The sequence below is a fragment of the Pristis pectinata genome, chromosome 17 (genome assembly GCF_009764475.1).
Source record: "Pristis pectinata isolate sPriPec2 chromosome 17, sPriPec2.1.pri, whole genome shotgun sequence".
Lineage (NCBI taxonomy): Eukaryota > Metazoa > Chordata > Chondrichthyes > Rhinopristiformes > Pristidae > Pristis > Pristis pectinata.
The window spans coordinates 10,143,838-10,167,870 of NC_067421.1; the positions used below are offsets into that span (position 1 = coordinate 10,143,838).

The 24,033-nt window shown below is 40.9% G+C and overlaps 1 protein-coding gene across 1 annotated transcript in view; it reads left to right on the forward strand.

Moving 5' to 3' along the window:
- Nucleotides 1–22,114, forward strand: part of LOC127579174 (immunoglobulin lambda-1 light chain-like) — a 69,800-nt gene extending 47,686 nt beyond the window's left edge. The window contains 5 exon segments of the mRNA XM_052031784.1: nt 19,463–19,807; nt 21,472–21,536; nt 21,539–21,581; nt 21,584–21,649; nt 21,652–22,114. Coding sequence (XP_051887744.1) covers nt 19,463–19,807; nt 21,472–21,536; nt 21,539–21,581; nt 21,584–21,649; nt 21,652–21,794 — 662 coding nt within the window. The 3' untranslated portion in view covers nt 21,795–22,114.
- The last annotated feature ends 1,919 nt before the right edge of the window (nt 22,115–24,033 follow it).

Here is a 24,033-nt window from a genome sequence, read left to right on the forward strand (position 1 = left end):
ACTGATGGGTGGGGTGGAGCCAAACCTTAGATTTACAGTGGTGTGTCTTCCGACCAGGTAGGGGCAATGCTGTCATCCGACCACGCAGCGGCGATATCGTCACGTGACAGCCACTACCCACCACAATACAATTACCAACGCCAGTTTGCCCCTGTCCAATCTAAAGGTATACAAGAAGGCGAGAATAGCTTTCAGGAAATGGCCGTCAGTGCATGGGATATAAAGTAAATTTATTCATCTTTCTGACACTTCTTTCACGAAGAGAAATTGAGTAACATTTATTTACATGCGTTGAGAGAAACGAAAGGGAATTTCATTGGAAATGAATTTTCGTCTGAAAGGGATAGACAGGCTAAAATGCAGAAGTCCAATTTCTCTAGCTGCAGAATCTGGAACTCGCACCGCCTCGGGATAAAGTAGGTGCCCAATTAACCTCGCTATAGGCTGAAATTATTTATGCAAGTGGTTGCAAATCTTTAGACTTCTCACCCTTGGTCTTGATTGAATGGGGAATTAGCTGACAATCAGCATTCTGAAACTAGCTGCAACCTAAAATTCACAGAAATTATTTATTGATGGTGAGTGTAATTACCCATGCCGCTTTACAATATTTGCATTACCTAATTGTTAACTGGGCGGGGTTTCCAAGCGACGGAGGAAGGGATGTTGGGCGGAAGGTGACTGTGGTCGATAGCTGAGGAGTGTATGAGATGTTTGCAATTTTCGTTTGAAGAAGGGTAGATGTCATCTTGCAAAGGAGTAATCCTGGTAGTCTCTGAAAATGTTAGTGGAAATATAATGCTTGGTATATTAGGTAACTCAGAAAGAGGGCAGTGTGGCGACAGAAGGTATCTATATCTATATATGTGAATGATATATAATGATTATTGATATTGGTGAATGATCTATAAAGGAGGCAGGACAATTCAGAAATTATGAGTCACTTGTTGCGAGGGGTTAGCAAATAGTACTTGAAAGTTATTGCTCCAAGTTGTCTAACATGTCTTATGTAAAGTTGTTATTCACGTGACTTATCAAAATACAGCTGAATATGTCAATAACTTGCTAAATTCAGGAGGTGCACCTGAAGATTGGAAAAAGGCAAACACGACATGGATGCAAAACGGGCAACAAATGCCGGAATCTGGAGCAAAGCAAAAACAAACGTCTGGAAGAATTCAATTGGTTGGCAGCATCTTTGGAGGGAAAGGAATGATCGACATTTCAGATCGAAACCCTGCATCAAGCTCCGCCACACATGGAATAGTGTACACAGTTTTAATCTCCATATCAAAATGAGAAGATATAATAGCATTGGAGGTTGTCCAAACAAATTCGCCCAGCTAACTCCAGAGATGAGAGGGTTTTCCTCTCAAGAGGGGATAATTAATATTGCTTGTATTCGTTGGAGAACAGAAGAATGAGGATAAACTTGTTAAAACACATAAGATCCCAAGCAGGTTTAACAGGGTAGATGTTGAGCTGTTTCCAGTGCTGGGAGAGTCACGAACAAGGGACATATTGCAAAAGACGGGCTGGTCATGTAAAACTGAAGTGCATAGGAAGTATCTTCTCACAAAGGACAGTAAATCTCTGCTATTATAAGCCCCAGAAGTTCGGGAAGGAAAGATCATTAGTTATATCTAAGGACGATATGGAAAAACAGTTGAAAAATCTTGGAATTAACCGTAACGGAGAGCTTGCACCGAAATGGAGTAGAGGCCAACATATATCAGCCATGAACATATTGCATGGAGTAGGCAAGGTTGCGCGGCAGGGTGGCCTACGCCTATTTTCCTATATCCTTGCAATCAAATGATCACAGCCTGTGCCTCGTGGTGTTAAACTTTATTTCCATAAAACACCTGAAATATTGGAATCTCCAAATTACTTCTGCTGCCACGCAAGCGTGAGGGTAGGAATAAGAAGATAGGGCAAGTAATTGTGAGAGTGAGCAGGTAAGGAAACATCTGCCAAGTGGATGGCCATTAAAAACTGGATAGGCAGATTTCAGGGCCAACATGTTCCTGTTAGAGTGAAAGACAAGGCCGGCAGAGATGGTCAAACCTGGATGATGAGGGATATTAAGTCTATGGTCAGGAAAAAAAGGGAGGCATATGTCTGGTAGGTGAACTTGAGATGAAGTGAGTGCTTTGAGGAGTACACGAGATGTAGGAGTACACTTCGGAAGGACACCAGGAAAGCTAAAAGGATATATGAGACATTCTTGGCAGATAAGGTAAAGCAGAAACCTAAAAGATTCAATGAGCATATTACGAGTGAAGCGGCAACTGGGAAGAGAATACGCCATCTTAGACATCGTGTGATCGTCTGTGTGTGGAGCCACGGGAGGTGGGCGAGGTCTCAAATGAATACTTTTTCTCTATGTTTACTGTGGAGAAAGTCATGCAAGTTAGCGAGATCATTGAAGAGACGATGGTATCCTGGAAAGTTGTGGAAAACAAAAAAAAAGTAGGAGCAATTTCAGTGCATCTTGTCGATGGTAAACATCGTAGTCGCCGTGCATCTGTGCTGAAAAGTATGAATGCTTAGAGTGATGGGTGTGCGAACCAATCACGCTGACTTCTAAATAAACCTAATTCAAAGAATATTTCTGTTGAACACATTCATGCAGGTTGTCATTTATGAAGTTTTATTCTTCAAGACATTATTTATTCCCCATTTTTGCCCTGTCACGAACCAGCAACAAAAGAAACACACTGAGCATGATTCAGTGTTAAAAACTATTTTATTAATCACTACTTATGATAATATGAAAAATAAAAGTAAAAATGTTAGTATGTTAGAATTCAAAAATGAACGTTAACCCCAAAACTAAAATCTTCGTGTGTGTGTGTGTGTGTGTGTGTGACAAAGTCCAAAACTCCCAGTTCAGGAATGGTTCTTAAAGTTCAGTTCCGCAAGCCATAAGGTGAAACATGAGCAAGGACTTCTTCAACAACCACCGTTGTCTTAAGATAAGACGTAGATGTAGTGAAACATAGAGAGAGTAAATACGAAATCCAAATGTTCCACGATGGAACCCAAACGACACTTCAGTGTTTACTCGGTAGTGACTCCCTCACCCCGAAAAGCATCCGAATCGTGGTCGTCCACACACAAATACCTGTTTCCTTCTACAGGTCAGCAACCAAGTGAACGCCACCGGATTACTGCCAACTTCCATACATGGATTTCAGTGGCAGACACAGTTATTGTTTCTCATCCATCGATAGAGAAAACTAGCAGGCTGGTGTCTCCCTCCCTTCTCTCTCTCTCTCCTTCTTCTGACTTCTTCAACAACGTCATTACGTCCTTTATCTTCTACTGACGTAAGGACGCCCCACACACACACTCTCTATCTTAAAGGGACTTTCACTTAGTCCGTAACAGCCCAAAATCCACTCTCTGCACTCGCTCCATCTCTCCTTTGCCTGCCTTACCAGACTGCATTAATACTCTTATTCTTATTAACCTTAGTTGAATAGGATATAATATTTAGAAAGTCCCTGCCATCCTTCGCAATACAATGTCAAAGGTGTTCTGGAGGTTGGTGATGAGGGCGAGTAGTAATATCTTTTTTACTTTACTCAAAATATGCATTGATTTGTATCAGAAAATGTTTCCACTTTGAGTGGAAGTAAACCCACCTCTCCTTTACAGAAGACAAATGCGAGTTATTTGTTTATCATATCCTACATTCCACATTACTGAAATAAATGGTCTCCTTAGTATTCTGAGTCAGTTTCATTCTCTACTTATTAACTACTGTGGTTTCACAACTTTTTTTCGATCTTCACCGTTTGATCTACATGCACATTACATGGAACAGAAGACATTAGGAATGTTTGTCGCACCTTTTTAAATAAATTATTCTTAAATCGACATCTCAGTCGCTTCTCGCAAACAATAAGACGCTTTGATCTATATTCACATTACATGGAACGGAAGGCATTTAGAATGTTTGTGGCACTTTCTGAAATAGATTATTCTTAAGTGTACATCTCAGTCGCTTCTCTCAAAAGATAAAACATCTGACGTCTCAATCTTCCAATCAAATTAAATTAGTTTAATTCTTTATCGGGTTTTATCATTTCAGTATAGTTTCCACTCTTCATTATTTCCACTTTAGAAATTACTGCCTCCAATTGCTACCAATGTCGAGACTGGCATAAACCATTTGCTGCAATCTTGCCCGTTGCTCTCGTTACAGAAGCAGCGCCATTTCACTCTGTGATCTCCGCCTGTTCGCTCTGGATGGTAGAAATGCCTCTCGCGCACACACACAAATTCTAAGACCCGATAACAGGATATTGCTTCGATAAACAAGAATCCGTCAGCATTTCTACTTCTAACCTTTGAAACTTTTAAAGTTTTTAAAATGGAAGGAGAAATTCGCCGGAAATCTGATGGCGATGCGCAGGCAAGACACAGCGCTTACCGTCATCGTTCGGATATTACAAACGCTGGTCTTTCATGACGATGCACACCATCAGCGATTATGAATGTACAAAATTGTATCAAGTGTAAATAAAATTGTACATGAATAATACGCATGATTTATCACGGCCAGCGGGGGTGGTGGCGACAAATTTCTTCTGACGACGATTTAAAACTACCTTATCTGTTAATCTTTTAGCTGGAATTTTTGATAATAATCTTAACAAATTCGATTCAATAGCAATTGAGCGCCAATTATCTGCTGATGTTATACGTATCTCCCTATTTTCAACTTCATTAAAGTCAAATACAATGGCACTGCTTTCCTGCCCTGTCAATAATGCAGGCGGTGTTGAGACAGACCAACCTGTGGTATTTATCAATAATCTCATCCAAGTCGATCACAGCACCCTGGAAACTCAGATCAATCACCCTGTCACGTGATTTTTTAAAAACTATTCTATTTTCTGATTATAGGCAGGGGTACCTGACGATTTCAAACTCCCGAATCTGTTAATCTTATAGCTAATATGTTTGTAAATATTCTGACAAGGATTGTCCCAATAGTAATTGGGTGCCAATTATCCACTGATATTAAACACATCTCCCCATTTTCCAATTCATTAAGATCAAATGCAGTGACACTGTTTTCCAAGTCCGAGTGCTGCTGTTTTTCTTTGGCCAAAGGGTTACTCCACATTCATTTTGTACACGAACATTAGACAGCCATACCCAGCGAGATATACACAGGGTACTCAACATTATTTCACCAACCGGCACATCCAATGTAATTTGAAGTGATACTTTATCCCCTCTAATTGCTTCTCAGGTCTATGATACACATCTACAACGAAGGTCTGTGGGATTTCTGAATTCGAACAGTGCGAATATATCCTGAAAAAAAGAGATACTGGAAGATAAGAGAGCGCAGAGGATGGTGACTTCCTTCATATTAAGTTCACGGAAGAACTGTTTAGGTGTTGCGACGAGATGCAATCTTTGTTTTTCAGTTGTCAATAAACAGTTACCAAATTTAATATTGGAAATCAACACAAAACCTCCTTGATACATATGTATTGAGAGACAATACTGAAGTCGACTGACGTGTTTTAATGGAACGGCTACGGATGCAATGATTGTTATTTCCCAATATGTTTAAGAAAACACAAATCTAATTTGAAATAGAAAGGTCCAAAATAAGACTCTGATGCTTCACAGTAGACGTACATTTTTATACATGAAGAATCTTGCAACATCTGATTGGCTTCGATGAGTATCTGGTTCGACTGAATAGCATAGATAAGGAAGAGGCGGTGATACCTCGTTACACGATTCATAAAGGGAGCTAGTGAGAAAGTTTAGACGCCACTTCATCTGGAAACTCTCAACGTGCCGGTTCTGGTTTTTAACAGTTAGTTAAAATGTCTTTCTGGATCCGTGTCGTCGGCATATTGGTATTTTGCGCACTTTGTGAGTATTTTACTCTTTCGGATATTAGAATTACAGCCGAGCACCATTCAGTGCAGCTTTTCTCCGGCACGTTAACTATCTCAATGTTCTTCTTCATTCGTTTCTCATATTGGTCTTTTTCAGGTTTAAACGCGGAAATTAGAGTAAATCAGCCGCCTTCGAAGTCCGTCTCCCCAGGACAGAACGCGCAACTGACCTGTACCCTGTCTGGCTCCAGTTCAGGCATCAGCTACATGTCCTGGTACCAACAGATTCCTGGAAATACTCCCCGGCTTCTAATGCACTACAATAGCGGTAGCACTTACAGAGGTCCGGGAATCCCAGACCGTTTCTCCCTGTCAGTGTCAGGCATGACATCGACATACACAATACCCAACGTTCAATCAGAGGACGCTGCGGACTATTACTGTTCTGTGAGGGTAAGCAATGCACTGTTCTTCGGACAAGGAACGAGGCTGGGAATTGGAAGTAAGTAAAATATCTTAATCCTAAATCAAGTACCAATTCTAGTTGTAGTTGCGATTAGGATACATTCACAGGATATAAATGTCATGAAAAAGTTTTTTTTCAACAGCAGTACAGTACATTACAAACACAAGCTATTATCAACTTAAATTAACATAAATTATCCATAATTTACACGACAAAGTAAACATAACTTGCTGTGGATTCTTTCTAATTTAACGAAAATAATTGTTTAATTAACATCAAGCCATTTGATATTTTGTTGGGCAATTCTAAATGTATTTAGATGCAAATCATGTGCTCCTGCTATAAACACGCCTCCTGCACACGCTTCTGGCTCACTTGGTCAGAGTTCAGTGAAATCACTGCAATTGGGGGATAATGGTTTCTGGTGAGATTTTGCAGAGTAGCAGTCATTTTCGCCACAAAACATACGGCGCTCAGTTAGCCTAAACGCACGACCGAACCCACTTCAGACTGTAGCTACATCCGTGCACCTTTTTACCCATTGATATCCTACTCTGCGGTGCCGTGATAGACGAAGCAATTTGTCTTTGATATTGAAGCAACAGTTCCAAATTCAAATTTTCACTGAATCAGTGAAAGATTTTGCAGCATTGCTTCAGCACACCAGAACCATATTTCTAACTGAAAGCCATTTCTAAGCAATTATGTTCCTGGAACAAGGTCTGAGCCGTTCGAGCATTAGAGATTCGATGTCAGAATTGAAATCCCACGGCTTTGATTCCATGCTTAATGGTGTTTGTTCTTCATATATTGACTTAATTATTTCGCAAGCTCTTGATGAAATATAATGCACTCAAGATTGCGATGAAAATCTCTAGTATTTAATTCCATTCCCTAAGCATCTAATGAAAATTCTTCGCAATTTTGTAATCATGCAGTTGAGGAATGGTGTATAATTAAAGCTCCTTGAACTCTCTTTACAAGGAATGTGGTTTGTGAAATATGTTGTGGATGTTTCCATGGCTGCAGCGACATTTTCAAAAAATGATAATGATGTCCAAATTTGAAAGTGAATTGCTTGAGTAACGGGCTTTCAGCACTGGTGAAGTTTAACATCGTCGTGTTTCCAGCTTATATGTTTAACAGTGACAACTTTTCTCCCCAGGTAATGAAAGAGCAGGTTTCGCAGTTTTACGCCAGAAATTATTTTTTTTAATGCGCAATGCGGCATTTCGAGGAGGCGGATGAAGATTTCAAATATAAATTAAGCTTTACATTCATTCTTGCCTCAAAGGGACATCTGTGAATCACTGACTATGGCATCCACAAGACTCCTATCCTTACATTCCTGTACTATTTAAATAACATCGATTTCTCTTGAAGTCTGTGCACAGAGCAAATTACGTTTCAATCCTTTTATAAAAATCTCGTGTCCGTGAATCGTTTATATCTGCTAATTTTTATTTGAACAAAAGCAAACGGAAGTAAAAGTGGGGAACATATAAAAAATCTCCGCAGTCAGGATCAATTTCACTAATTTTCACGGAGATTATTCAACCGATTATTCATCCGGATTCCCTGACAGAAAATAATAAATTATTTGTTAATCTCGGTATATCAGGTGGTTCTACTTACATTTGAAGAACTATGTTATCTCAGCGACAGGAATTGCTCTGATTTAACCGTGACCTTTTTTTTTTGCGCTCTCCGGAACCGGAGGAATGCAGCAAAGGCCGTTGTTAATATCAGTCCGTATGCAGCACTGCTCCGATATTGCCCCTCTCAATATGGACTGCGTCCATCCAGCTAAATACCCGTGTGAACCGTGTATGGAATCTTGGTCTTAGCACCAAGAAGAATACCAAGAATTAAATGAAAATGCTATTAATATTTGACACATCGGGCAGCGTCTGTGAATTCAAAACATGAGTTGATGTTTCATGTTGATAACTTTTCAACAGAAATTCCCCATCAGCGCTCAGTGCTTCAACACCTGCCAAGATTAAAATGTTTGTTAATTACTTGTATTTTGGTAATTGAGTAGGAGGTGCGGAACGTGCACTGTTGCGTTAATAAAGAAATGTCTGGACCTGAAATTTGCCCGGAAGCTCCTTTAATTTCCTGCAGAAGAACTAGATTCTGCAGACGGATAGGCTGTTCCCAACTGCGCTTTACATTCTCAGCACTGAGCCTCTCATTTCCATCCTTTATCCCGCAAGACCATCGTATTCACACTAAACAATGATGGAGGTTGTTTTTAAATAATTATAAACCTTACACTGTTTTTTCCAATTGTCCGTTTTTAATAAACATGTTGTTTTTGGCGTGGAGTTGTCTCACAGCAGTATCGTACACCACTGAGCAACAATAAAACCTTCAATAAAATAGGGTGTTTAGTCAAGAAAAATTTGGCGAGTGCAGGACAGCTTAAAATACACGTACATATACAGACAGAGAGAGAGAGAGACAAGGATAAGAGAAGGGCAGAGGCAGAGGGACATAGTGTGTTTGTGTGTGAGAGAGAGAGAGAGAGAGAGAGAGAGAAACTGAGACAGAGAGAGACAGTGAAAGTGAGGGTGTGAGTTCATCCCTGTCAACTGTCACAAGTCTCTCGTCATTTATTTCTATCTCTATACTGAGTCGCTGGTAATTATCTTCAATTCACCTGACAAACCGACCCCTGAAATCTCGTCCACCAGATCCGGTACAGTGCCCTGCAGATTCGAATAAGTCGCCGCAAAAAATTATTTCTCCATGTGATCACTGGTTCTTTTCACAATTCCTTTAAGACTGATGCACTTAACTAGCGAGAATTCTGTCACCGGGACTAGTTTATTCAATTGAAAACCTTCTAGAATTTAAACCGCTCAATCAAATCCCCCTTTCAGCTCATAGGAACAATTCCAAGTACCCTTTATCTGCCTTTATTTGATCCAATTTCTTCACAATTTCTGCCTTTGTTATTCAGTGGCTGGAATGACATTTTATGCAGGAGCAGAGAGCAATGATGTGAGTCCTGCCAGTGCTCACCATCTCTGTTGATACCCCGCCTATCCAAATATTCATTCGTATCCGACGATCGGATGTGACCTCCTCCATTAACTGTGTATTCACAGTTTCTCGGAAAAGAGAATCCCTCTGATTTACAACCTTGTCACGAAATAGATCCTTCCTCATCTCATCCCTAAATGCCCATCCCATACCCTGTCACAACATCCCCAAATTCCACCTTCCCTGTCAATCCTTCTCAGGATATGTATGTTTTTTTTCTTTTGCAGAGAATTCTCCTCTCTTGCTTATGAAGTCCCAGTAAATATGGACCAGCCTAACACAATGACCTTCATATACCAATGTCCTTCTCTCAGAAATTTATCCGATGTCATCCATGCACTGATTGGAAGGCAAGAATAACAACACATAATTATCAGTCGCAATAAAATACCCTTCTCGATTCAGTGTGAATAAGCCACGATTTTCTGAGCAACCTATTATCATGTCATTGGTAGGATATTCCAGCAATTGCCCAACAGCCGATAAAAGGTGAAATGACTTATTATTCCATATAGTCTCTCTCGCTCATTTCTAGAGTAGCATTGTTCGATTTGCTCCTTTTATTGGTTGGCGTTGGGCAGAGTAGGGAATAAACGATCCAGTGGAGTTGTTGTCTTTTAGTTTTCCTAATTTTCTAATCCTTGAAAGGATTTAATTTAAATTTGCATACTCTGGTCACTAACCTTTGAATGAATCTTCTTTTCGTCAGTTTCTTCCTCATCAGTTTGATCCTGGATTTACGGAGAATACGACCACCAATATTTGCGTCACACCTGCCAGCGATAACTCGAACACACACATTCACACACCTCCCAACAGAGAGCGTTACGCATGATGACATTCGAGCATCAGTTAACCCAATTTGCGCATGGCTCTCGTAAACCACTGCTTGTGGTGTTTCATCATCGAATTTTGCCTTTGTGCAGAGGCAGCGCTAAAGAGAGGGAAAGTGATCCACAACTTTAAAGGTATGTTCATGAGTGCTGATTTTTGTTGAGAGGAGGAGGTTACCACAGTGTAAAGGTTTGGGGTGGTGTTTCTCAGCAGAGGCAGGAACAATCTCTCCACGTGTTTGCAGTAAGGACCATCGTCCCTTATGTTATAAAAGCGAGCAAGGATCTTGAATTCATCCTCTGAACATACACGTTCAGTGAAATTGAATGACTGAAGTTGAGATAAACCTGGCTCTGGAGTGACCTTGTCTCGGAAACATTCAAGAAGAAGGCGATTGCTGCTGTTCAACTTGAATGCAGTGCTAGGTTCGAGATATTGATCAACAGGCATCATTTTCCTCAGTCTGCGCATGGCTCTACAAAAGCACTGCTTGAGGATTTTCTTCATGAAGTCTGCATTGGTTGAGAGGAGGCATGGAAGGTGATCCACAGTTTTCAAGATGTGTTCATGGATTTTGATTTTGCTGCGAAGAAGATAGCGTGAGAGTTGGAAGAGGAGGCCCTATGGTTCAGCAGGCACGGGTACATGGAGGGAAAGGTTTGTGAAGTGCATTTAGATTGAGAATAAGATTGATGTGTTGAGACTGTCTTACTGGACTGGGTTTTGATTAGGATCGTGGTTATTATGCCAGCGTATTTCGGGAGAACTCTAAACTTCAGAAAGATTCTCCATAATGTTAGTTGTTTTATCAGGCTGATGGCTCTTGTGCAAAACCAAAAGCTTCGTGAATAGATTGGTGCACTCTACGTTGGTCTTAGATAGGTCACGCATTGAATATACCGTCTAACGTATCTATCCCTGGATTCAAACTATTAAGCCATTCAGCATTGGCAGGAGATGGGTGGCTGTCCATTTCCCTCCACTGGCGGTCGCTAATCCGCTGAGGTCGCTGTACACCTTGGTACTAATTATATTGATACAAGATAGTAAAACCCTTGAGGTCCAACAAAATGAAAATAGGGAATTAGGCAGAAGTTGAAAACACACCTCAAGGATTGTAATCTCTGGAATACTCCTGGTGCCTCACAAGTGTGAGGGTTGGAATAGAAGTATAGGGCAAACAATTGGGAATGAGAGCAAGTAAAGTTAAATCTGGCAAGTGAGAGGCTATAAAGAGCGACATAGAGACTGTTCAGTGCCAAATTGTTCCTATAAGAGTGAAGAGCAACGCTGGCTGGATTGGAGAACCCTGTTTGACGAGGGATATTCAGCTTGAGTTTAGGACAAAGAGTGAGACATACAATATATCTGGTATGGGAAACTGAGATGAAATGAATGCCTTGTGGAGTATGAGGGCTCCAAAATTACTCTTCAGGAGCATATCAGGAAGGCAAAAAGGGGACATGAGAGATTATTTTCAAATAAGGTAAAGCAGAATCCTAAAATATTCCATAAGTACATTAAGAGTGAAAGGGTAACTCGAGAGAGAATACGTCCCCTTAAAGATCAGTGTGGTCAGCCTTCGCATTTTTGCCGTGTAAACCTAAAATACACGGAAGTTCAGGATCTGGAAGTTCAGTGGAGCAATTTGATGTGAAACCAGTTTTATGGGGACATCAGGCTCAGTATCCTCGAAAGAGAATCATGAAACAGCAGTTCGGCGGTGCAATCTGATCGCCCTCACCACCACATGCTCTTCTTCACCTTGATTCATTTGCGGGATCAGTGTATCGCTGGGAAAACGGTGTTTATTATCGATTAAAATTGACCTCAAAAGGTGGTTTGAACAGCTTTGAACTACTGAAATCATTCGGGGACTGATATTCTCTCAGAAGTGAACATTGCAGGGTTTTGCCCGAACAGCAGTCAGACAACAGTGAGTTGTTTACAAGGTAGCATAGTGTCTAATTTGCAGGATCCTGCTTGCGATGGTGCGAAACTGGAGCCCTTGTCTGTCATGAAGGCGTTCCCAGGTTCAGCGTAGCTCATGCGAGCAATTTCAGTGCATTTTGTCGATGCTACACATTGCAGTAGCGGGGCATCAGTGGTGAAAAGAATGAATGCTTCGCGGGGTGGATGGCTGACCAATCACACTGACTGGTAATTAAAACTAACTCAAAGTCAATTTCTGATTAAGCTCACAACAAGTGTAAAATACATACACGCACACAGAACGAACTGGATACAGAAAGTCAAGGAAAAACAATACGTTACCCGCCACCCATTAGCTCCGTGCAGGCACGGCTCTACGCTACTGAGAATACTAATTTAGTACGCCCTAGACCTGTTGAAGAGCACCCCTTACCAAGGGACTCTCCAGCGTCGTTCCACGGTTCCTCGGAGAAGCAAAGAGAGCGAACCAGGCACATGTGGCTCTCTTTACAGTACTGGAGGGCTGGATCCAGCCCAGGTAGTTCAAAAAGTTCAATGGCCCGAGGCCATGTGCAAAAGTGCTTAAAGGAGCCAATGTTCAAGTGTGCACTGATGGGTGGGGTGAAGCAAAATATTCATTGACAGTGGTGCGTCTTCCGACCAGGTAGGTGCATTGCTGTCATCCGACCTGGTAGGGGCGGTGTTGTCACGTGACAGTCACGACCATCCAGAATACATTTACGGACCCCAGTTTGCCTCTATCCAATATGGGAATTCTGCAAGAAGGCAAGGTAAGCTTTTAGAAAATGGTCTTCAGTGCATGGGAGATAGACTAAATTTATTCATCTTTCTGAGACGTCTTTCATGAAAAGAAATTGATTAACATTCATTTACGCCTTTAGTGAAAGGAAAGGGGATTTCATTGGAAATAATTTGTAGTCTGAAAAGGATAGACAGAGAAGAATTTCTCCAGCTGGAGATTCTGGAACTCAGCAGCACCGCCTCGGGATAAAGTAGATGCCAATTAACCTCGCTATGAGAAGAAATTCTTCATGCAGTTGGTTGCAAATCTTTAGACTTCTCACATTCAAACGTGATTGAATGGGGAATTAGCTGACAATCAGCATTCTGAAACTAGCTGCAACCTAAAAATTCACAAAAATGACTTATTGATGTGAGTGTAATTACCATGTAGCTTCACAACAATTACATTACGTAATTGTTGACTGGACGGGGTTTTCCAAAGCGACAGAGGAAGGGATGTTGGGCAGAAGGTGACTGTGGTTCACAGCTGAGGAGTGTATGAGACGTTTTCAACTTTCGTTTCAAGAAGGGTAGAGGGTAGATTTGCAAAGGATTAATCCTGGTAGTTTCTGAAAATGTTAGTGGAAATATAATGCATGTTATATTACATAACTCAGAAAAAGGGCGGTTTGGCGGCAGAAGGTAGCTATATCCAGATATGTGAATGATATATAATGATCTATTTATACAGGTGAATGATCTATAAAGAAGGCATGGCAATTCAGAAAATCTGAGGCACTTGATGTGAGATGCACATATTGCAAAAGAACGTCTGGTCATATAAAACTGAGTTGCCTCTGAAATATCTTCTCTCATAGGACAGAGACCCAAACGTTCGTGAAGGAAAGATCATTAGTTATACTTAAGAAGGATATTGATAAATATTTGGAAAAACTTGGAAATAAGAGGTACGGAGAACTTGCACCCAAATGGAGTTAACGCCAACTGAAATCAGCCATGCACATAATCCATGGGAAAGAGTAAGGTTAAGCGGCAGAGTGGCCTACGCCTGTTTTCCTATATTCTTGTAATAAAATTATCACAGCTTGTGCCTTATGGTGTTAAACTTTATTTCCATAATATTAGTGTCTCATCGTAACTCTTCCATCTACCCTGAAAGACAGAGTTCAAATGAAATAAAATGGATCTCTACAGCACAGTGGATCATTTTCGATAATTTGAAATGATCTCCCATCAACATACTGATATTGAAACAAATCTGGCAGCTCGTGTATGCAATGCTTGGTTCTATAAAGAGATAACATCATGGTAGTATGTGCCTTAGTGATTTTGTTTGATGCAAAAGTATTGGCCAGTACAAAAAGGGACCAAGTCATAATACCACGGCTCAGTGATGACCCTAAAGTACTCTCCATGTTATTACCATTCCATATCTCAACATGGGTCACACAATTCATGATGAAAACAGGTGGCACTCAAACCGATGAGCCTGTAAATGAGGCTCTCCTGGATCAACTAATTGCAAAGGTTACCACGTGTGGAGATCCCACCAATAATGCCCAATCCAGCAGGCTTTGTCTCGAAAAACTTCGGCGCAGATTCTGAACAGTGGTATGGTAAGACGTGTTGAGATCTTTTCCTTTCCTCTGTAGACTTAGTGGTTTAGAGTGGTTTTGTCGAAAGGACATATGGAACGACAGAGGGGTGGACAGGGGTACCGCAATCCCCTATGGCCATTCTCCTCAGAAAAAAGTATATTTTTGGATACTGTTGGGAGTTCTCTTTCAGGTAACCTGCAACAGCACGATCTGTGGCTCAAAGACTGGCTCTGATGCACAGCAACCTGGAATCAATGTGAGCTGCAGGGAAAGGAGACCCAACATTAAGTGGTCAGACAGGAGATAATATGGCTGCGGGTGAGATACCAGAATGATTGTTGCCTCCCAAGTGCCAGCCTCAAGGATCTCTCCCAACCGTTAAACTACATTCTCACTGGGGATGGCGTCAGACAGATGTCGTTGAACAGACTGGAGACACAAGAGTCTCCAGATGCCTGAATCTGCAGCATCACAAAAAACGCTGGAGGAAATCAGTGGGTCAGGCATCATCTACTGGGTGAATGTACAGTCAACATTTAGAGTCGAGAGAATTCATTTCAGCGCGGTGGGCGCCGCTGGATCGACCGCAGCCTCAGCAGCTGCACGTCGAGGCCCACGACACCGATTAAAAAGTTAATCTAAAGAGCATTCCAGATGAAGAGTTTCGGTCGGAACGACGACTTTATTTCCCTCCATAGATGCTGCCGGAACCGCTGAGGTCGTGGGACACACTGGTGCTAATGACATTGGTACAAGATATAATAACAGTTGAGGTCCTGCAGAGTGAATTTAGGGAATTATGTAGAAGGTGGAAAAACACCTCAAAGATTGTTTTAGCTGAATTACTCCTGGTGCCACGCAAATGTGAGGGTAGGAGTAAGAGGATAGGGCAAATAATCGTGAGAGTGAGCAGGTAAGGGGACTTCTGGCAAGTGGATTGCTATTAAAAGCTAAATAGGCAGAGTTCAGGGGCTGATTTTTCATGTTAGAGTGAAAGACAAGTCCGGCAGGGTTGGTCAAACCTGGATGATGACGGACATTAAGTCTTTGATTAGGAAAAAGGAGGCATATGTCTGGTAGGGGAAATTGAGATGAAGTGAATGCTTTGAGGAGTACAAGAGATGCAGGAGTACATTTCAGAAGTAAACTAGGAAAGCTATAAGTGGATATGAGAGATTCTTTGCAGATAGGGTAAAGTAGATTCCTAAAGGATTAGATGTATATTATAAGTGAAAGGATAATAGGGAAAGTATGCGACCCCTTAAAGATCAGTGTATGGAGCCACGGGAGGTGGGCGAGGGCTCAAATGAATACTTTTTCTCTGCGTTTACCGTGGAGAAAGTCATGGAGGTTAGCGAGATCAGGGAAGAGAATAGCAACGTTCTGAAACATATTGAGTTGACGAAGAAGGGGGTGTTGGCGGTATTGTGTGCCATAAAGCTGGGAAAATCCCCGAGGCCTGACCAGTTATATCCTGGGAAGTAGTGGAAAACAAGGAAAAAATCCTGGGGCCCTGGCGGAGACAAGTCACTTCAAAATTTTACACATTCAAATTTAATTACCACGAATCTGCCCATTTCAGTCAGTCTGTCTAAATGTCCCCCTCGTTCCTTCTACATGTCCAAACAACAGGCCACTTGGAGACTTTGTATTTGCGCCAGGCAGAGTTAAAATACTGATAGAGATCTGGAAGTTCAGAGTTTTTTACGGGGACACCATATCCACTATCCTCGAATGAGAGGAATGAAATACGAGCTCAGCAGTAACATCTGCTCGACCTCACTTCATCATGTGCTCTTCTTCTCCTTTTTTCATTTTTGGCATGAGCGAATCCCTGGGAAATTGGTGTTTATTGTCCTTTAAAATTCCTCCTTGAATTACTGCAATGACTCGGTACGAATATTCCCTCTGAATTGGACATTGCAGGGTTTAGAGCGAGCAGCAGTGAAACAACGGATATATATTTACAGGGCAGTAGTGTCTCTAACTTGCAGGATCCTCCCTGTGATGGTACGAATTTACACTCGGTGCCCGTGTCCATTATGGTGGTGTGTCTTCCTTCAGAGAAGGTTGTGCGAGCAATTTCAGTACATTTTGTCGATGGTACACATCATAGTCGCGGTGTATCTGTGGTGAAATGCATGAATGCTTCGAGTGATGGATAGGCGACTAATCACGCTGACTGCTAAATAAACCTAATTCAAAGACAATTTCTGGTGAACACGTTTATGCTAGTTGTCATTTATGAAGTTTTATTCTTCAAGATTTTGTTCCCCTTTTTTGCCCCAAAATCAATCTCACCACTTCCACCTGTCTCTCCTTTGCCTGCCTTACCAGACTGCATTAATACCGTTATTCTTCTTAACTTTAGTTGAATACGATGTAATATTTGGGGAATTCCTGCCATCCATCGCAATACAATGTCATAGGAGCTCTGGAAGTTGGTGATGAGGGCCAGTACTACATTCTTTCTTACTTTGCTCAAAATATGCATTGATTTGTATCAGAAATCTTTTCCACTTTGATTGGAAGTAAAGCCACCTCTTCTTTACTGAAGACAAATGCGAGGTGTTCATTTATCATGTCATACATTCCACTTTACTGAAATAAATGATCTCCTTTGTCTTCACACTCAGTTGCATTCTTTACTTATTGACTACTGTGGTTTCACATCTTTGTTTCGATCTTCACCGTTTTATCTACATTCACATTACATGGAACAGAAGACATTAAGAATGTTTGTGGCACTTTCTTAAATAGGTTGTTCTTAAGTCTACATGTCAGTCTGTACTCGCAAACGATAAAACATATGTAGTCTCAAGTTCTAATCAACTTAAATTAGTTTAATTCTATATCGGGTTTTACCTTTTCGGTATAATTTCCACTCGTCATTATTTCCACTTTAGAAATTACTGCCTCGAATTGCTATCAATGTCTGGACTGACATAAATCATTTGCTGCAATCTTGCCCGTTGCTGTTGTTACAGAAGCAGCGCCATTTTACTCTGTGATCTTCTCCTGTTCTCTCTGGATGTCGGAAACGCGTTTCGCGCGCACACACAAATTCTAAGTCCCGATAAACAAGAATCCTGAGTATTTTCCAAATGTAACCTTAGGAACTTTTACAGTTTATAAAATGGAAGGAGAAAATCGTCGGAAATCTGATGGCGATACGCAGGCAAGACAGAGCGCTTACCGTCATCGATCGGAGGGCGATTTCACAAACGCTGGTCTTTCATGATGATGCACGACATCGGCGATTATAAATATATAAAATCAAATCAAGTGTAAATAAAATTGCACATCAATAGTACGCATTATTTATCACGGCCACCGGGGATGGTCGTGACAAATTTCTTCTGACTACGATTTAAAACTACCGCACCTGTTAATCTTTCGGATGGAATTTAAGAAAATAATCTTAACAGGGTCGACTCAGTCGTTCTTGGCCGCCAATAATATGCTGATATTATACGTATCTCCCCATTTTCAACCTCATTAAAGTGAAAACAATAGCACTGATTTCGTTCCTCGTCAATAATGTAGGTGGTGCTGAGAAAGACTAAACTTTGGTATTCATCAATGATCTTATCCGAATCGATCCCAGCAAACTGGAAACTCAGGTCAATCACCCCGTCACGTAATTTTTTTAAAAATGATTATATTTTCTAATTATAGGCGGGGGTACCTGACGATTTCAAACTACAGAATCTGTTAGTCCTTCAGCTAGAATATTAGTAAATAGTCTTAACAGGATTGACCCAAAGCAATAGGACACGTTCATTCAATTACCGAATAAAGCGATGTTTGTACTGCATATGGGGGTGGCGGTGACAAATCCCTTATGACGACGATTTACAACTATCGAATCTGTTAATCTTTTAGCTAAAATTTTAGTAAATTGTCTTAAAAGTCTTGTCCCAATTGTAATTGGGCGCCTATTATCAACTGATATTAAATGCATCTCCACATTTTCAACTTCATTGAAGTCAAATACAGTAACACTGTTATCCATGTCCAAGTGCTGCTGTCGTACTTTGGGCAAAGGGCTGCTGCACATTCATGTTGTACACAGACATTAGCCAACACTCCCAAGCAAGGTATACACAAGGTACTCAACATTATCTCCCGAACCAGCAAATCCAATGTTGTTTGAAATGATACTTTATCCCATCTAATCCTTTCTAAATTCTATGATACACATCTGATTTCTAAATTCGAACAGTGCGAATATATCCCGATTAAAGGTGATATTGAAAGAAAAGTCAGCGCAGAGGACGGTGACTGCCATCATGTCACGTTTTGGAAGAACTGTTTAGGTGGTGCGTCGAGGTGGAATCTTCTTCTCTGTTTTTCAATAGACACGAAACAGTTACCAAATTTAATATTCGAAACTCACGGAAAATCTCTTTGATACATATGTATTGCGAGACCACACAGAAGTCGATTAACGTTTTTAATGAAATGGCTACGGATACAATGATAGTTATTTCCTTATATATTTAAGAAAACACAAATCTAATTAGAAATACAAAGATCCAAAATAAGACCCTGATGCTTCACAGTCCCAGTACATTTTGACACAGGAAGAATCTGGCAACTTCTGATTGGCTTCGATGAGTATCTGGTTCGACTGATTTGCATAGATAAGGAACAGGCGGTGATATCTCGTTACAAGGTTCATAAAGGGAGCCAGTGAGAAAGTCGAGTCGCCATTTCATCTGGAAACACTCAACGTGCCGGTTCTGGTTTTTAACAGTTAGTTAAAATGTCTTACTGGATCCGTGTCGTCGGCATATTGGTGTTTTGCGCACTTTGTGAGTATTTTACTCTCCCGGATATTAGAATTACAGCCGAGCACCATTAAATGGAGCTTTTCTCCCGCACTTCAACTATCTCAATGTTCTTTTTCAGTAGTTTCTCATATTGGTCTTTTTCAGGTTTAAACGCGGAAATTAGAGTAAATCAGCCGCCTTCGAAGTCCGTCTCCCCAGGACAGAACGCGCAACTGACCTGTACCCTGTCTGGCTCCAGTTCAGGCATCAGCTACGTGTCCTGGTACCAACAGATTCCTGGAAACACTCCTCGGCTTCTCTTGTACTATTATTCTGGCAGCATTTACAAAGGTCCGGGAATCACAGACCGTTTCTCCGTATCAGTGTCAGGCATGACATCGACATTCACAATACCTAACGTTCAATCGGAGGACACTGCGGAATATTACTGTGCTGTGTGGGTTAGCAGTGCACTGTTCTTTGGCCAAGGAACGAGGCTGGGAATTGGAAGTAAGTAAAATATCTTAATCCTAAGTCAAGTACAAATTCTAGTTGAAGTTTCTTGCCATTAGGATACATTCACAGCATATAAATGTCATGAAAAATAGTTTTGTTTTCAACAGCAGTACAGTACATTACAAACACAAGTTATTATCAACTTAAATTAACATAAATTACCCCTAACTTACACGACAAAGTAAACATAACGCTGCTGTGGATTCTTTCTAATTTAACGAAAATAATTGTTTAATTAACATCAAGCCAGTTGATATTTTTTTGGGCAATTCTAAATGTATTTAGATGCAAATCATATTCTCCTGCTGTAAACGCGCCCCCTGCACAAGATTCTGGCTCACTTGGTCATAGTTCAGTGAAATCACTGCAATTGGGATCTAATGGTTTCTGGTGAGGTTTTACATAGCAACAGTCATTTTCGCCACAAAACATACGGCGCTCAGTGAATCTAAACGAATGACTGAACCCACTTCTGACTATTGCTACATCCGAGCACCTTTTTACCCATTGATATCCTACTCTGCGGTGCCGTGATAGAAGAAGCAATTTGTCTTTGATATTGAAGCAACAGTTTCAAATTCAAATTTTCACTGAATCAGTGAAAGATTTCGCAGCATTGCTTCAGCACACCAGAACCATATTTCTAACTGAAAGCCATTTCAAAGCAATTATGTTCTGAGCCGTTCGAGCATTAAAGATTCGATGTCAGAATTGAAATCCCACGGCTTTGATTCCATGCTTAATGGTGTTTTCTCTTCACATATTGACTTAATTATTTCGCAAGCTCTTGATGAAATATGATGCACTCAAGATTGTGATGAAACTCTTTAGTATTTAATTCCATTCCCTGAGCGTCTAATGAAAATTCTTAGCAATTTTGAAGTAATCATGCAGTTGAGGAATGATGCATAATTAAAGATCCTTGAACTCTCTTTACAAGGAATGTGGTTTGTGAAATATGTTGCGGATGTTTCCATGGCTGCAGCGACATTTTCAAAAAATGATAATAATGTCCAAATTTGAAGGTGAATTGCTTGATAACGGGCTTTCAGCCCCGGCGAAGTTTAACATCGTCGTGTTTCCAGCTGATATGTTTAACAGCGACAACTTTTCTCCCCAGATAATGAAAGAGCAGGTTTCGCAGTTTTACGCCAGAAATTAGTTACTTCTTTTAATGCGCAGTGCGGCATTTCGAGGAGGGCGGATGACATTTCAAATATAAATATACTTTACATTCATTCTTGCCTCAGAGGGACATCTGTGAATCACTGACTATGGCGTCCACAAGACTCTTATCCTTACATTCCTGTACTATTTAAAATAACATCGATTTCTCTTGAAGTTTGTGCACAGAGTAAATTACGTTTCAATCCCTTTATAAAAATCTCGTGTCCGTGAATCGTTTATATCTGCTAATTTTTATTTGAACAAAAGCAAACGGAAGTAAAAGTGGGGAACATATAAAAAACGCCGCGGTCAGGATCTATCTCAATCATTTTCACGGGGATTATTCAACCGACTATTCATCGGTTTGCCTGACAGAAAATAATAAATTATTTGTTAATCTTGCTATGAGCGGGGGCTAATTACAGTTTGAAGAAATATGATATCTCAGCGACACGAAATGCTCTGATTTAGCCGTGACCTCTTTTAAACAGGTCCACGGGCACCTGTCGTGACCGTTCTGCCGCCTTCAGCGGATGAAGTTACGGCAAAAGCGAACCCGCCACCCTGGTGTGTTTGGTGAATGGGTTTAATCCGGGCGCTGTGATATTCAGTGGACCGTGGACGGCAGTGCGAGAAGCAATGGCGTTGAGACCAGCCCGATCCAGCAGGAACGGACAACACCTTCAGTACGAGCAGTTACCTGACTCTCCCAGCCCTGGACTGGAAAAGACACGAACTTTACTCCTGTGTGGTTAAGCACGAGAGTCAGGCGAACCCATTTAAGGCAAACATCGAGAGATCCAGATGTATCTGATCTCGGAAGGTTGTGAGCTGAGCCGAGAAAGTTTGGTAATCACTATTCAGTTCTTTCATGTAGCAAAATGGTCGAAATATACTGGACTTCCAAGTTTAAGTAAAGAAATGCAATTTGAAGTGAACACTTTGAATATTATGACGTTTTGTCTTTAAATACAGTTCTGTTGAAATATTGTAGATGTTGATTGAAGCATCAAGATGAATTAATCTTGCTTTTGTGCGTTCAATAACATTAACCAATGACACGGATATTGCTGTTTTTACCCAGGTATTCTTTATAGCCCTTGAATAAAATGAACGAACGGATCACAACTGCAATGCTGTTTCACTTTGTTTTATTTTTGACTCAAACGATGACCACTAAAACATGCTTATCTTTTCCCCTAGTTCTGAGCTCCCGATGCTTGTTTTTCTCTCAGTTTCGATCAGGAATCACAACCGTACAGCAGTGGTGAGCCTCTTCCCTTCGACAACTGTACAATGCGCTCTCCAGAACCGGAGGAATGCAGCAAAGGCAGTTGTTGATGTCAGTCCGTGTGCAGCACTGCTCCGATATTGCCCCTCTCAATATGGACTGCGTCCATCCAGCTAAATACCTGTGCGAACCGTGCATGGCAGCTTGGTCTTACTACCAAGTGGAATCCCAAGTATTAAATGAAAATGCTATTAATATTTGACACATCGGGCATCGTCTGTTAATTCAAAACATGATGTTTCAGGTTTATGACTTTTCATCAGAAATTCCCCATCAGCGCTCAGTGCCCCAACACCTGCCGAGAATAAAGTGTTTGTTAATTACTTGTATTTTGGTAATTGAGTTGGAGGTACGGAACTGAAATTTGTCCGGAAGCTCCTTTAATTTCCAGCAGAATAACTAGATTCTGCAGACGGATAGGCTGTTCCCAACTGCACTTTGCATTCTGAGCACTAAGCACCTCATTTCCATCCTTTATCCGGCAAGACCATCATATTCACACTAAACGATGATGCAGGTTGTTTTTAAATAATTATAAACCTTACACTGTTTTTTCCAATTGTCCGTTTTTAATAAACATGTTGTTTTTGGCGTGGAGTTGTCTCACAGCGGTATCATACACCGTTAAGCAACAATAAAACCTTCAATCAAAAAGGGTGTTTAGTCAAGAAAAATTTGGCGAGTGCAGGGCAGCTTAAAATACACGTACATATACAGAGAGATAGAGAGAGAGAGAGAGAGAGAGACAATGATAAGAGAAGGGCAGAGGCAGAGGGACAGTGTGTGTGTGTGTGTGTGAGAGAGAGAGAGAGAGAGAGAGAAACTGAGACAGAGAGATACAGTGAAAGTGAGGATGAGAGTTAATCCCTGTCAACAGTCAGAAGGCGCTCGTCATTTATTCCCATCTCTATACTGACTGGCTGGTAATTATTTTCAATTCACATGACAACACGACCCTTAAATTCTCGTCCACCAGATTCGGTGCAGTGCCCTCCAGATTCGAATAAGTCGCCGCAAAAAATTATTTCTCCATGTGATCACTGGTTCTTTTCACAATTCCTTACAGACTGATGCACTTAACTACCGAGAATTCTGTCACCGGGACTTGTTTGTTCAATTAAAAAGCTTCTAGACTTTAAATCCCTCAATCAAAGCAGCCTTTCAGTTTATAGTAACAATTCCAAGTACCCTTCATCTGCCTTTATTTCACCCAATTTCTTCACAATTTCTGCCTTTGTTATTCAATGGCTGGAATGACATTTTGTGCTGGAGCAGAGAGCAATGATGTGAGTCCTGCCAGTGCTCACCATCTCTGTTGATACCCCGACTGTCCAAATATTCATTCGTATCCGACGATCAGATGTGAACTCTTCCATTAACTGCGTATTCACAGTTTGTTAGAAAAGAGCATCCCTCTGATTTACAACCTTGTCAAGAAATAGATTCCTCTTCATCTTATCCCTAAATGCCCATCCCCATACTCTGTTATAACACCCTCAAATTCCATCCTCCCTGTCAATCCCTCTCAGGATTTGTATCTTTTTTTATTTTGCAGAGAATTCTCCTCTCTTGCTTATGAAGTCCCAGTAAATATATGGAGCAGCCTAACACAATGACCTTCATATACCAATGTCCTTCTCTCAGAAATGTATCCGATAAGTCATCCATGCACTGATTGGAAGGCAAGAATAACAACACATAATTATCGGTCGCAATAAAATACCCTTCTCTATTCAGTCTGAATAAGCCATGATTTTCTGAG